At 39.7% G+C, this 16,047-nt stretch overlaps 1 protein-coding gene across 1 annotated transcript in view; it reads right to left on the minus strand.

The window, feature by feature from the left end:
• Window positions 1-15,009: 15,009 nt before the first annotated feature.
• Window positions 15,010-16,047, minus strand: part of T265_07740 (hypothetical protein) — a gene marked incomplete at both ends in the record, with an annotated part of 34,735 nt that continues 33,697 nt past the window's right edge. Inside the window, one exon of the mRNA XM_009173339.1 lies at window positions 15,010-15,636. Within this exon, the coding sequence (XP_009171603.1) occupies window positions 15,338-15,636 (299 nt within the window). The remainder of the gene's footprint in view (window positions 15,637-16,047) is intronic.

The raw sequence follows: 16,047 nt of genomic DNA on the forward strand, positions 1-16,047 counted from the left end.
TTGCTGTCAGGCTTGGCAGGCGACTTTTGGCTTGCGAGATACTATAATTGCTGTGCCCGGACTCTTCTCTTTGGGCACACAAACTATTTGCAGCAGCCATGGCAAAGGTCAACTAAAATATTTACTATATGTTCAGAAATAGCTAATGTTACCCCTAAGCCGACTGGAACGTAGTATCAAGTCGCAGATTTCACCCTCTAGTTTGACTTAACCATCCTGAAAACGCATGAATAAAATTTGAGTTCGCATATTGACTTAAAATAACTTTTGGGGGACGGTGATTGGGCAAAATGGTCGACTATGGATGTAATCACCGCAGAACCAATCGATTATATTCCCCTATTTTTCATCATCTGAGTAAAACGTGCTTGCAGAAAACTTGTATTCAGGTTTTAGATTGGTGACACTTGCCCAAAAACATACGTAGGACATGATGTGCTTTACATTCCTCAAAAGGTGGTTAAAGCTATAAAGGACATTTCACAGGGTAATGCACCTCGTATTGCAAAGACAGCAGTTGCATTCTTCAGTTTTTAACATATCTGGTAGCGGCAAGAAATCATCTAACTCATTTAAAGTGCATTGCGTATCAGTGAGAAAAGAGTTATTATATGGGTGTGGAACTTGGCACCTTCGCATGTGGATGATTTGTGACGTCGTTGTTCATGAAGTGTTCGGCGTATTCGTTTGAGGCAATACTTCATCGTCTTTCATGACTACACGTAAATGTGATTCCCGTTTAACGGTTTGTCTGGCTGAGCCATGAGCCAAGCATACCGTGGCTACAACTGCCGAGGTGTATACTGTTGCAAACAATCAATCTAAATTGCTTCTGCATAAAACTGGGTGTCTCTGTAACTCAATATTCCGTTTCCCTACGCTTCTGGTATCTACGGTGATTTGTTGAATATTTACCTGTTACGATGTTTCTAAAGTTTTAGTGAATATACACTCATTTACAAACTAATTTGTTTTTCTCGAGAGACTCACCTGAAACCGAGCTGAATCTCTCGTTTGTGATGTTTCTAGGCAACTTAATGTGCTGCACAAGCTAGCCTCAGGTTTCAGTAGCTACGATATTCGAGATATCGCGATACATGTATATATTTGAAACGCACTACTCATGAAACCAAATTAGTTTGCAAATGAGTGTATATTCGCTAATTTCGTGCAATTTAGTTTCAACTAGAAAATATGTTTGACGAAAACCCGGGGGCTGCGCCTACCTGATGAGCCCTAAAAAGAGCGAAACCGGTCGTGGGTTGTTGGCACATTTTCAGCAACATTAGGGATAGTGCATTAAAATATTCCCGAAGTTTTGTTTCCGAATTGCTTTCCTTGCATCACAAGAATTCTGAAGACCACTTCTATGGCTACCTCTTGCTCTCTCGGTAGATTTCCAGAGGATCCGATGATCTTAAAGAGAGTAACACTTTCCGAGCTTACCTGGAGTCTATCAAAAGGACACTCGAATGTTTCCGAATTGGAAGGCCATTTTTTATCTGGCCTGCTGGAAGCTGTTTAACGGCGAGTTTCAGTTGTTTCTTCTGGTTTAGCCCACAAGTGGAGTTGATTTTACATCAGACTGTGCTTGAACCCAAGGATGCACTACTAGATAAGTTTGGTGATTGTGCTAGTGTTCTTTCACGTTTTCCAGTTGAGTTCACCTTCACACTTCAAGCAAAACCTGCCAAGCTCCTGAACATGTCGTATGTGTCTTGGTAGAGTTTCACTGCAATACTATGTTGAAGTTGTTGCACCAAGCCTCTACAGTGCAATCTTTGCATATGGATGCAACTGATGACTGCCACAGACGCGTTTTCCAATGCGGCTAAACACAATGACGACCTTTGAATTTCGTGTGGCTTAAAGCAGTTAATTGTGTGGCTGACGTCCGTAGACCACGTCGTTGTGCAACAGTTTGGTTAGGTATTTGGTGTTCTATTTTGCCACCTAGGTTGGGCCAATCACAAGCAGGTGATTTGAGCTATTTAAACATAAGCGTAAGCTAGGTGCAGCCAAAAAAGATACCGTAAACCAGTGTGTTAATCCAGATTTTGGATGCAAATAAAACACCAACTTCCATACTCTGGATTTTGTGAACATTAGATTCGTGCAGTACGGTTTTGGTTTGTAAACCGTTTTACGTCAGGTTCTGTAATCTTTCTCTATTAGCCTCATTATGTTCCCAGAAGCTGCTGCTGTGTGAGTTTGAGGATTTGCGCTGGAACTTCAAAAATGTATGGTATATTTTCCTAGTACCTCAGTTTCTCTACATCCAGCTTGCATGTGTTATCTCATGATCCGCAACTTGACAGTATTTAAAGTGCTTCGTACTGTGTTTTTACTAAACCCTTGAGTCACATACTCAAAAACCTTTAATCAGATGTCTGTACGCTCGTTGATTGGGCCTACTTGACACGCGGTATCCACCGCACACGAAACTTCGCACATTCAACTGCAATCCCAAGACTGCACATGTCACTTGTAGTTGCACACTATTGTCGTTCATCGGTCCGTATACACCGGGTCTCACGATGTTGCTAAAGGTTTCCAACACCTTGTCAACCCGAGGACTGAAACCACCCAGCAGTAAGACTGAATCGTTTGAGGTTCCGTGCCTGATATGGTCTAAGTGTAACACTTTCCGTGTGTAAATGTGATAAAATTTGTTTCCGGTTGCGGAATGTGAGTAACTGTCATTCTAGGGTAAATGCATGATTTGGTGCCTAATTTGTATCGTCTACAACCACAAACGATGTCTACATTCACTGGTGACGTCACAAACCAGACATTCGTGACTGTCTTTATTCAGCGACTACGATTTCAGTTAATATAGCAAGGTCCTTATAGTTCCTCTGTAACAAAGACAGTTAAAACTTTAAGCCTACCTCCTTAACCACAAGAGTGCGGACCTTCGGGGTTCGAAGGCCGCACTATCTAGAGACTCCATGGAGACTCCAATAGAACATTTAATCAGATCCAGTCTATTATGGGTTTGTCGATCAACCAGCAGGGCTTCACCGACTGCGGTTGCCTGCAGGCTATTTTTTATTCTTTCGCAAGCAGAACTAGTCACTTTGAGTCACCACATTTAACTTGGCATCGAAAACATACCTCAATCCCTATTTCTGAAGTGGGAACATGCGTGTCTTTTTCTTCTCTAGACAGTCCGATTCATGTGAGTTGAAATAAAGCCGTTTTACCGCTGACACTGAAAACAAAGATTGATCTCTGGTCTCCTGCCTCGTAACACCGACCTCGATCCTCAAAACAAGGAACGGCGTAATGTTAACTTAACCCTACTATGGCGGTCAAAATCAGGAAGCTCTCTAAGGGTAGCTGTGCAAATGTGTTTTTGTCACACCGCCCCAAAAACGGTGCCACACCTTATTTCTTACATTTCTTCACTGGGTTGCACTAGCTTAAACTCCAATGACCACAGGTTATCGATTATTTGTCTTGGTAAAACCGTAGAACAAAAAGTGTGTAAAGTTATGCTCAAATTTATAGCATTCAAGCGAGCACATGAAGTATGTGACATGGGCTATCGTAAGGCAGCGATGTGACTATCATTGGTTACTGAATGCAGAAGCCCACACACCGAGAAATGCGACCGGCAATTAAACAAATAGCTATTTCAACAACCACTCTCCGGGAGCATCATCATCTCCTCCTCAGAAATTGTGGTCAGTATCCGGAACTCACCAAATGACAGGATGTTCCTCCAGCTCCCAAACCAAAAACAACTTTCGTGGGGTTTATTACAACGGTAGGAAAATTGATACCGTACTATCAGACAGAGCAGTCTAATAAAACATTTTGCGTGTTGTAACTTATTTTTCTAGAATTCCCATCGGCCTACGCAGACTGAATTTTATCGTCATTCATAATAGGCTATTTGTAATTGCTGGTTGACTGAAATGATTCTCAGCAATAACAAACCGGACAAACAGTTATGATCCAGTGACAAATATTCCTAGACAAATCTTATTTATTTTTCTCTGCAATCTGCGAAATAATTTATATTGTGAATGCTTTATGCGAGTAAATTTATTCGCCATTTACAGCTGCTTTGAGTGATTTTTGCACCGGGTCCGAAAGGAAGGTACGATTAATGTTGATTATGTTAGTGACTCTCAAACGTACCGGACGGCTGAAAAATACTATGAAAGCCATAATGCGATCATCAAGTCTTCATTTGCACGTATTTTTGTCTGTAGGTTCCGAAAAATCATGCCTAAATTTTGAGTTTCTGATACACTCGCCCGTGAAAATTTAAGAACTATCTATATGAGAGCTATCAAAGTGTCCCAAATCGAAGCAGTTTCAGAGAGTGGATGTTTTAAGCCATTAAACCCATTGATGAATGACTGTAACCTCCTTAGCTTAAATTGAACATGTGGGTACTTTGGGTCACCGAGGTATTCTAGGCCCATATGGCTAAGGCATACAGAAACCGACAGGCTTGAACATTTGGAGCTTGATTTGGAGGGAAAATGCGTCAGTTCGCTCAGTCTTCGTTCTGAGCAGATGCCGGTTGAAGTCCCATGAGTTGGTCGTGTAAGTGTTCCAATTTTGTTTCTGCAAAAGGCCGGTCAAGTTTTCACGGTGGAATTCTAAAGGTTTCTTAGCAATGGTGTTTTTAGTGAAGACCGAACTTAGTGTTCGAAATGTTTTCCACATACGTTGCGAAGTTTGATAGAATTTCTCACGTGCATTAATTGCTTCCCAGGGTTTTCAGAAGTCTTTCATATCAACGCCTGAGTGTGTTTGCTTCATCATAGGGAGCTAGCGTTTGATGAACATAATCCGATAAATAGTTGATAGTTTACTCACAAGTGGTATGGTCTTGTGCTACAAATTCTTGAAAAGATTTGGTTTTTCAGGTATTAGTTTGAGACAAGCATAAATGGTCACATATTTCTATGCTAGCCCGTAATTTATTGCGCTGGATAAACCAATGAAAACTTTGCTGAAGATGACTGCTTGAAAACCACTGTGCTTGAAATGCTCTGAGGCTTTTCTACGGCACGCCTGCAGTGAGCACATGCCAATTAGAGAGTCTCCTCCACAAGAATTAAATCACTACAATCACCAGAAATGCCAACAAAAATATACCCTGCTATGTATATCGGAAACCAAACTGGGCTATACAATACATTTAAAGTAAATTTTGTCATTCAGTGGCTGTACCGAGCACTCCACTGCAGTTCACAGTGCCACCAACAGGTAAACGCCCACGAAACTGAAAGGGAAACAGATTGCCCACACTTGATGTATAGTAGCCATTATTTACTCACTGGTAGCAGGAAGAAACTGGGTTAGGCCCTAACCAGTGGCTACAATGCTGCATAAGTTCCCTTGGTTCAAACTACCAAGGAAGGTGTTCAACGATGTTGTGGGTCTTGTTGTCCCGGTTGGTCTGCATTCCAACCCGAATGCAGAGAGGCAGACCCTCTGTCAGCAGAACAGTCCGATGGATATCCAAGGTCAAACCAATAGGCCATATCCATGTTCACCAACCACTCGATGTAGTCATACCACCAAACATCTTGCTCCAGATTTTGCTTCATAACCGAAACTCAATACTCCAGTCTTCCAGTGGGGATTTTCCCATCAGAAATCACGACACACACCCGGTTCACATAAGCATAACATTCAACTTTCGTGTTTTCATTTGCGTAGCTTTATTCAGCTACCGGTTATTTTCTTCGCACTTAGCTGCCAACACTTTAGTATGTAATCTGTCTGCTTTGCGTCTTGCGACTAAGAACACAGAAAGATGAAAATGCTGTGGCGCTTACTGTCTATCTGTCAAAGAAATATCTAGTAGAGAAACTGTTCTTTTGTTTTACAGGTTTTATTGACAAGTAATTTCTCTGGTAAATTTGGGGCTGGGTTTCAAATTATTGGGGAATTTAGGAAGGTGTGTTTTGTCGTGGGGAAGTGACGGTGGCCTGTATTGTTGATACCTTTACCGGAGCAGGTTACCAGTCTATTTCTACTATAGGTGTTTATTAGTTGATTTGGCATTGTTAGGCACCGTTAGTGAATGCGGCGTCATACAAGCTTGTCACAAACGTATCCGGAGTCACCATCCAGATGCATACCGCCTTGCTGTCATGACTAATCATACTAACTAGCCAGTTTTGTTAATGCAAAACAAATTGTTACCATACCAACAACGACACCGAATATAGGATACAAACGATAGTCACGTCACTCTTTGACTGTGTGTTGCGTTTGGGAATCCGGCGACATGACGTTTGCTCACCAGTAGCGTGAGTTACATAATTAAGGGGATATTAGCTACATCGGCGGTAAGACAATAGTATTTTCCTGTTAAAGTTCAAGAACCCGTATACTTCAGCATTCACGTCATTAGTAATCTCATCTGAGTAGGTTGCACTCTTTCTAGAAAGCTTTGTTTGAGGCATACTGATTTAGGTAAGTATCTACCAATATTCAGTGTTCTATAAATTGAAGCTTTTATTTAGGCCAATAGACCCTACAAAAATGCAGCATATTCTAGCACTATGCGAATAACGGATACTTCCTCTTTGAAATTAAATTGTTTCTTATAGTTCAGAATTTCCCGAGATTTTTCTATAACTCAAATTGAATGGAACTACCCGTTGCATAATAAAAAGATGAATGTCTAAGCCATAAAGTTTGGTTATTGTCGCCGAACACACCCCATGTAATCAGCAATTCTACACGTGAACAACGATAGCGCTATAAGTTTGAGGTAGTAAGTCTGCCATTTTATCCGCTAATACAGCCAGAACACTGATGGAAACCCATAATTTTATCTGAATAGTCAACGACTCTCAGAATGCCTTTGATATCTCACAAGTCCTGAGCTTGGCCTTACTCCAGGAGTTTGTGGTAAACATCTAGCTGTACTCCAGAGACTTCCGTTCTAAACTCAAATTGAATGGAACTACCCGTTGCATAATAAAAAGATGAATGTCTAAGCCATAAAGTTTGGTTATTGTCGCCGAACACACCCCATGTAATCAGCAATTCTACACGTGAACAACGATAGCGCTATAAGTTTGGGGTAGTAAGTCTGCCATTTTATCCGCTAATACAGCCAGAACACTGATGGAAACCCATAATTTTATCTGAATAGTCAACGACTCTCAGAATGCCTTTGATATCTCACAAGTCCTGAGCTTGGCCTTACTCCAGGAGTTTGTGGTAAACATCTAGCTGTACTCCAGAGACCTATTCTAAGTGTTTTAGCGTCTATTGGGTCCAACAATGTGGCGTAGGAATCCGACTACCTTTAACATATGTGGCCACTAACATGGCAATCGTCAGGGAATAAAACAGCAGTCAGGTCATCAGAAAAGACAGTTGACATCCAGGTAGATAACTTTCAATTAAAACATTTTTTTCATTTTAGAAAGATCATTTTGAATTTCACCACACAAGTGCTACGGATGACGGCTCCTAACCACAAGATCTGACATATAACGAGATACATCTAACAATTTTATGCTTAATTCAAGTGCAAAAGAGGACCGTTCTGATAAAAAACCTAGCTTGCCAGGTGGACAATTTCAGTTATGGTAATGAATTCTAGCAGCATTTGGAAAAAATATAGTAACGAACCTGCAGAAATCACTGGATCCAATCGTCTCATCTTCTTCTAGGACAACAAGAGATTCACTTAAACATTCTCCTCTGCGGTTTGGTGCCCTCCGTAGTGGTGAAAATATCCTCAACAGACGGACAAAAATAAACCTCTTTTGTGAAGTGATCACTCATAGAGTGGTCTGTTGCCAAGTGAACATCTTTAGTTCACTCCTCAGACTAATAAGATTCGTCTGAGTATTTGGCCATTGACTCTCAACCGGGTATCCTTAGATATCAAAAATTTCACTCCATACTTGTCTGTATAGAAGCCGCCGAAATTCATGGACCCAAATGACCCGACAAGGTATGTTTCATGATCATCATTCAGGCGAATTCAGCAAAGTGAGGGCACAGATAATACTGCTCGCAGAATAAAAAATGCTTGTAAAATTTGTGCACACAACACATTATCCGTAATACTGTACTGCAATTTCCGGGACCCTATCGCTTGCGGATCGACGATTAACAATCAAAAGCGGGCCATGAAATAAGAAATAATGAATGCCACCTTCATGATTCGGCTATGAAAATATAGTTGAGTGGCAAACTGACTGACATGTAATAGCTCCATTTATCAATACCATAGGCAATCTCATGAAGCATATCAAAGAATATTGACTTTTTTTTAAATAAGCTCGCCATTTATATAAGCTTTGGAAAATATCAGTGGAAAAATGGGAGTAAAAAGCATAGTTCTTGAGAAGGCATTCAAAAGCAAATGGCTATTGTGACCGGGAAATATTTTGTAACAATATTAGGTCAACAAAATTGCCTCTATTTTTACCCTAGCCTATGCTTTAAAGCACTTTTTCCACGTTTTCTGTCCTCACGAATGTTCAAAGTGACCCTCCTCTAACCAACATGAAGCACGTGCAAAGTACAATTTTTGAGTTAACAAGAAAATGCTTAGGTACATTTAACTAGCGTAAGCAAAGGGGTAAAAAACCGTTTCTTTAATCCAGGAGTGAGTGTCGTAGTGGCGGACAAATGTGATCAAGTTGACGATGACCCATCCCATTTACTTAATCAGTTCGAACAAAATTGCTTGCAACGAATCGTACCGTGCAGGATAGGTAGACATGCTTGTTTGACCTACAGTCAGGATAGAAGTGTTACCTAGTTGACAAAAATGCAGTAGGTCACGACGGAGTTGTCCATCATAAACGAAATTAACATACTGACCCGAGTCAACTACGGCCAAATAGTCGTCGGTGGCCCATATATGTCATGTTTCACTAAAGCTGAAACAATCAACTGGTTACGTTATATATATATATATATATATATATATATATATATGAAGCGTGTTCTTCATGTATCCAAAAGAGTACATTCTTATTCCCGAGTTGAAACTCATTGAACAAAATCTGGTATTTGACAGGGTGAAATGGCACCAGATTAATGAGTTTGGTCAGAAGTCCGTGTTAAACAGTGCGTAAATGCTTGCTTTGTGCGGTATAACAAGATCGGTTGCGTAGCAGAACCTCATGTTTTTCCACTGGCACACGGTTATCCATTAAAACAATTAAAGGAGCCCAGGCCACGTTCCTAGAGAAATCTCATTGTAAAATAGACGCAGTTGCTTGCTATTTGCAGTCGTTTATTGGATGAGCTCGGCAACTTGGACGCAGCCAAGGGGAATCCGTAATGCGTTGTCCTATGATTGGCGGCTACATCGTTGACAACATTCATGAATCTCGGGTTGCAAAACTTCCTCTCTCTACTCAGTAAGTGAAATTTTGACATCCACATTGTTACGCAGAACGTGCATAGATTTATGGCAAAAGTCTCACACCGATCGGTTGACATTTCATCGCTGTTGATGCACTCAAAGGAAGAATGAACGACAAAAATGTCCATGACGTGCGACGTCATTATCCGAAATATCGTGTTGTCTATTTTTCGGTGTATCTTCATATTTAAAAAGTGCGCACATGAGGTAGACACTGCAAAAAGGGTTTTATTACGCTCTCACAATTCCAAAACGGCATATCACCAAACTCTTCTCAAAACACCTTCTAAGCAGTTCAATTTTTTTTGCAACTTTAGTGACGCTTTATTAAGCAGGTTTCTAACTGCTCTGGTAGGGCGCTAGAATTTTCGGATGTAAGTAAATAGGCAAGATTTTAAACTATGCTTGGATTTTGTTTGAATCACGACGACAGAGAAGCATTTAAACAATATTATGTTTGTTTATGAACGGGCAAAGCAAATTAATACAGAACCAACATCCTAATGTCTAGTTCTCGACTTCAAATACAACATGTAGCTTGCATGCTATGAATGAACTTGCATCATATTACAAAGTATTTCGACATTCTTGTTTCCTTAACTTCGAAAATACAGAAGAGCGGGTGTCTCCATTCAACAATGCCGGCCAACACAGAATAACCTCCGCTGCACTCACTCTCGTTACCCGGCTTCACAAGTGTTTACCCGTCAGCGAACCGGGGGTATGTGTTCATTCTTTCCAGTCTGTGTTTCTGCGGCGCGAGGGGTTTTTTTCGTGCAAACTTGTTGCTGTTTTGGTTTTTTCATTCTCATCTAGAGATTACAAAATTACTTAAATTGTGTTCTCTGATATCTCAGATAGGTTTGAGCTGGTAACGGTGGAGTAAAGATCAGACCCACAAAGGTGGTTGACGCAGCAGTAGCACAGGTGTGATGCATGATATGGTTGTACAAGACATATAATGAAGTGCTCCTAGTCTGTGGTTCATCCGCAGCCGAAAATTAAACAGGGATATAAGACGATCTCAGAATTTTTCGTTGTCCTCAGTATTGATACAACGACCTGGTGAATAATTGGGCTTTGCTGTGGACAGAATTTTATGTGTGCAAGCCAAACTGGCATTGCGGAGGAAGCTGGTGTCTGTATACATAAAAATTAAAAGTTGACAGACTATTTTGCGGGTGGCATAATGTTTTGCTTACTTTGAAAACCTTATATTCAAAGTGATCCTACAAACCCACATGGTATTCTTTACAGGTAAGCTGCCACTAATTCAGGCTATTTCTTTCAAACTATTTCACAAAGTAAGGCCTCCTTAGTTTTTTATTTAGTCGTGGAGATAAATTTTCATCAGCAGTTCCTGGCGCACTCCAAGAAAAGCTTAAAAAGTCATTAACTGTGACATTTTATGGAAAAAGTTCAAACAGGTGATCGGCTATGTTTGTTCACAACAAGCTGGAAACACTGCAGCTTGTTTGGTTTACTAATAAAGAAATGCATAGTGAATTTATGTCATGAGGCTTACGAATTGACTTCCTTACGACATTTACAAAACAATTTTGCAAGACCTTGCTCCTTATTGGATAAAACTTGTGCTACCACGCGCAGCAAACATTTTTGTCCCCACAATTATAAAGAGTTTTTTACATTGACGAGAAACAATTCACTTATTTTCTAATGGGAATAACCATGTCGAAAGTTTTATTTTCAGTTGTGTTGCATGCTGAGTGGATTCTTAGCGTGGTTATTAGTCTGGTGCAATTGTGGCTCGTAACCACAACCAAACCTGAAATAACTTGTACAGAGATGTCCTCTGGTCAAATGGGTTAATGCCGGGTTTCAGCAGACCAATAATGGGATGTACAAAGATGAAGCCAATTTCATTGTTACTGCATGAGTGAATGTGTTGAGCAGCTGTACAAAAAACTTTAGGCTGATTCTTACACCACGAAGCGACAAAATACTTTTGCGTTTTGATTTTCCGCCAACTACCATAAGCATACAACGTTAAAATCTTCAAACTCGATGTATGAATAAATATGGCAAGTTTTACAGTCCGTTTTGCTTTTCGCTCCACCTAAAACACGGTTTCTCGCTGCACTGAGCCATATCCGGAATCTAAGCAAAACTTTCGTTCAACTGAAGCAAACCATTTTGTGTCTTTAAAAATCGCTGTCATATAGTTTGTAGACTGGGATGCGCAACGGTGAAAGCAGAATAATGGCTTTCATATTGGTGTCCTTACTAGTTCTTAGGATATGAATCGAATGGCTTCAGATTGAAAGCAAACACCTATCAGTGGACACCATTTAATAGGTCCCACCAATCTGATTTTGAGACAACTATTTTCAGCCTCTTGAAAAAAACACTTGTTGAGCCTGAATATTTGTAACAGATGCAACACATGTAACAGAATATGTGTAACAGATGCTTTATTAAACTTATTTTTTGGTAATATATCAGAGTAGCTATAGTAGACGGTGTTTTGAATTTGTGGATTTTACAAAACTTTGCCTATTTTACAGTGCGTTTCTGAAAAATTCGGTTCAGTAAGAAATTCACTCCAGTGTATAAATGTGAAGCGGGAATTAGTTGAAAAGTAAAAACAGAGTTTCTCATGTAGCCTAGAAAATCTAGATTTATTAGGTATTACGGTGAAATAATTCAGTGAGGAATGCTTTGTTAGCAAACCATTCTTTGCCTTGTCTCAAAGTTTAAATTATAAATGCATAAATTATTAGGTATTACGGTGAAATAATTCAGTGAGGAATACTTTGTTAGCAAACCATTCCTTTGCCTTGCTCAAAGTTTAAATTATAAATGCATGAAGTGAATTACATTTGTTGAAGTGAAAAAATTTTTATGCAGTAACACAGGGCTGGAATAAATTACACATAGGTCTGAGGAGATTCTAACGCGCAATTAAACCTTTTTATTTATTCCGCTATAAAATAGCACGGTCCATAACTGTGCGCGTTAAGATAGGACATCGTGAAAATTAATACAACATAGATTACTAGTAAAAATAGATCTGGATTGTTGAGTGTAGGGATTCTCCTTAACAATAAATACTCGATCCGGTTTAAAGACAAAACGCTATTTTTGTTAAAATCCTTTATGAGCAGTTTGGTGAAAGCGACAAAATGATAATTCGCAGTGGTTGTACACGGTGTAGACTGATACGAACAAGACAGCTGATAGACACGCGTAGCTGGTATGGTTTGGACAACTAAGCTCTACTCATGTTTTCAAAAAATTGCATGGGCATTTCACCTGTGTAAAGCCCATACAGCTAGCTTACTAATAACGTTTAAAGTCAATTCATTGACCAATCAGTTAACACACTACTGATTGTCATATTTGCCTCTCAGTAGCCAGTCACCCCGTCTGATTCTGAGTGCAAATAAGCAGCTTTGGGAATTAATAAAAAATCTGATGAAAAAAATGTCACTGTCATTTGGGAATAGTCTTTCCAAAATATTTGGATGATCTGAAGCCCCAAGGTGAGCGTTTCGTAATCTCTCAGCTCAAACCAAACAATTAAATTGATTCGGCCCACATTTCCTATAACAACAATCGTTCTGAGTTCCAAACTTCAGCCCACGAGTTAGATCCAAACACAATTTGAAGCTCTGATTTTGTTAATATAATGTACGAATAAATTACGTATACAATTAACTTTATAACTGCTCTTAAATTTCATTTCTATAGGCGTGCTTCCTTGATGATTCCAAACAGAACCGATTGGTAGCAGAATTTTCGTGGGTTACTACACTCTTCATCACACTACCCACAATTATTTAAACTATTTGGCCTTTTTGCGTGACCTGCACACTTGGCTTTCGTAGAAAATTTTATACCCCAAATTCTGCAATCAAAAATACGTTGGAATACTCAATGGTCTCCCTCAATCTATTTGTGTACCTCCAAAGACCTCTGCCTAAAATTTTTGGGAGAATTTCTGCAACATATGGTCACGAAAACGTTTATTTTTTTGTTTTTTGATTTGTAGCCTTATGAATTCACTTTTTCAAGGAGGTGATTTCGCACTTGGTAAGATGTTATCTGGTGCGACAGCAAAATCCACCGATTGTCAGGTTACACGAATGACAACCTGAGAGCTTATCTCCAGTTGCTGGTGGTTTTTAACTGTCCGTTTCGCACAAAACTGCATCAAGGTTTATACGCTATGATATCCGAGGTATTGTGGTGTGTTATCCATGTAGAGAATAGCCCATAATTTTGATGAATGTCAGTTGAAAGCCCGCCATCCGCCTAGCCATCAGTGTGTCTCAATAAGTAGACGAAGTCTCCGAAGCTTTGTTCCTTAGAACTCTCCATCCATGTGCAGCTCATAAAATTTCAGCAGTGCCGTTTAAAGCCGAAGTAGCAAACACAATATCTGTGTACATTACTCTCTAGTCGACTGTAGAAGATGGCTGAAGACTAAAACATGAAGCACTGGAATACCATGTTCACACGAATCTGATGGATGAAGTAACTAATGAACAGGTGGACATAATTGCCTGCTGAAAGGCTGATCTACCTTTTTTTACGACTCCTATTACAGTGAGACAGAATGAATCTTTACTCTAAGCTTAGCTCAAAAGAGCACGGCACTGCATCTAATCACAGAATGAATTTCACCAAGCAGCACCATACAGTAACGAAGTAGTAGACTTTCACAGTTTATTCCATATCCGTCTTTCTAACCTAACAGTTAGAAAACGGGTGTTTCCGTCGAAAACGATTTTCACAACCTTCTCATAGTTTCTGGGACTGGAATCCTAAGTGAATTCATTGTTGCGATGTACATTTTTTAAATCGCACTATTTCGCTGTAAACGGAAACAACTTAAAGTGACAAGTTACCTTGTCCACTTCTAGCTACAAACAAAGTTTTGAATTGTTACCTGGAAAGCTTCTTGTATGCTCAATTTCTAGCGATGAAAAAATTTCCAGACAATGTGTGTATAGTGGTTAGTTATAAAATCACTTCCGTTCCACACTAATTCACTTGCCTATATGAATAATAGATGTTGGCGCTTCACTTCCAAGAGGAACGGGACGGAAACATGCAAATTTGACCAGAGAACGCCAAGTCTGTTCTGGTTTTTCAACACAGTCGTATTGTTGTTCACTTATTTCTGTTATTAACTTTGGTTTCCATAACTGGTACCAATTTTCGAATAGGTAACGACAGATCACTGTATTTTCGAAGTTCCTGGCTCACAGTGAGATAACTGCTTGATAGTTCGCCGATCTAGTCTACGATTGAACAATCCTCTGTTTCTAGTCAGTCATAGCATATCCAAAGGATAGACAAGCCAGGTTTTCCTGCGACTCCACCAGGTGATTGTTCTGTCTCGCTTCTTTGATGGCCACAATAAGCTTATTTATCCCCGTGTCAATGATGACCGTGACGAGGAAAGTTTAGGATACTGTGAGCTTGAACAAGTTCAAATTTTTGTAGCTACTACATATTCAAAATCTCACCCACCTCCCAGGCTAAACTATACTCATTCAAATTATGTGATCTTAAGCTTCGTCGCAATCTGTTGTAAAATAAAGACAACCTTGCTTTCACTCAGTAATTTATTTTATGACAGTCAAGTACCCTGTACAAATGTGCTGAAATGCTCACGGGTGGAAAATGGAATCCGTAATGTTGCTGTTTAATTATGCCATCCATAATCCCCATTTAATTTAGGAAAATTGAGGAAATACAGAACTAGATGAAAAACAACGGGAACCAGCAATCGAAGACTGATCTGGGGACAGCCAACAACCACTAGAAGCATAGTTGCTTACAATCCTTGTCATGAGGTTTTCGACAATCGTTGAGAAAAGTGAATTGTATCACACAAATTTAACCAGTGATTCCAAACCAGTAGTGAGGTTCAGGCCATACTAGTCAAATATCATTTTGGTAATCGAACGTATTTAGTCTCCTTCCTTGTCATAATAATGTATTGGAACGTTTGTCTTTTTTACTGAAGTGTTTCTGAAAAAATTTCACAACATTATTAGTCTGCGATTTGATTGCACCAAGAGAACTCCGATGAGCTGTCGCACCAAGTGAACTGTGCTTTGTGTTCATTGCCATCTTCTCCAATCGATCACGTTCTTTGTCAACCTCCCGCCGACGTTCTTGGATGGCTATTACAATGCCCACCAGCAGTTCATCCACACGATGGTTAAGTGATGTAGAAATTTCGTAGAATGGACAATTGTAGACCGTTGCAAGATTTTTTCCCTCTGTCAAATTTAAAGATCGAGGCGAGAAATCAGTGGATCAGCAAATACATGGAAGTAAAATAATGTAAATCCATTTACTCTATTCAGAAAATTTTCTTTTTTACGGATTGGATAGTATTTTATTTAAAATAAACATTTGAACGCAGCACTGTTAGGACCACAAATCCTGGGCAAACAGCTTAGGTATCCTAATTTTCTGTACCAAGTTTCTACGAATGTAGTATTGAAGTCGATGTGAAACACTCGTGCCTTCATGTTTATCCTTACTGTACCACAGTAAAATATTTAAGTCTAGTCAATTTTCTAATTTTGAAGTACAGAACAGAAGATAATCTGCACTTTCACTAAACAGAGTGAATGTTTACTCAAAACGGCTTCCTCTTATGGCAACCAGTGCCTGCTTTGCTTCGT

Source organism: Opisthorchis viverrini (assembly GCF_000715545.1).
Source record: "Opisthorchis viverrini unplaced genomic scaffold opera_v5_181, whole genome shotgun sequence".
NCBI classification, from domain to species: Eukaryota; Metazoa; Platyhelminthes; class Trematoda; order Opisthorchiida; family Opisthorchiidae; genus Opisthorchis; species Opisthorchis viverrini.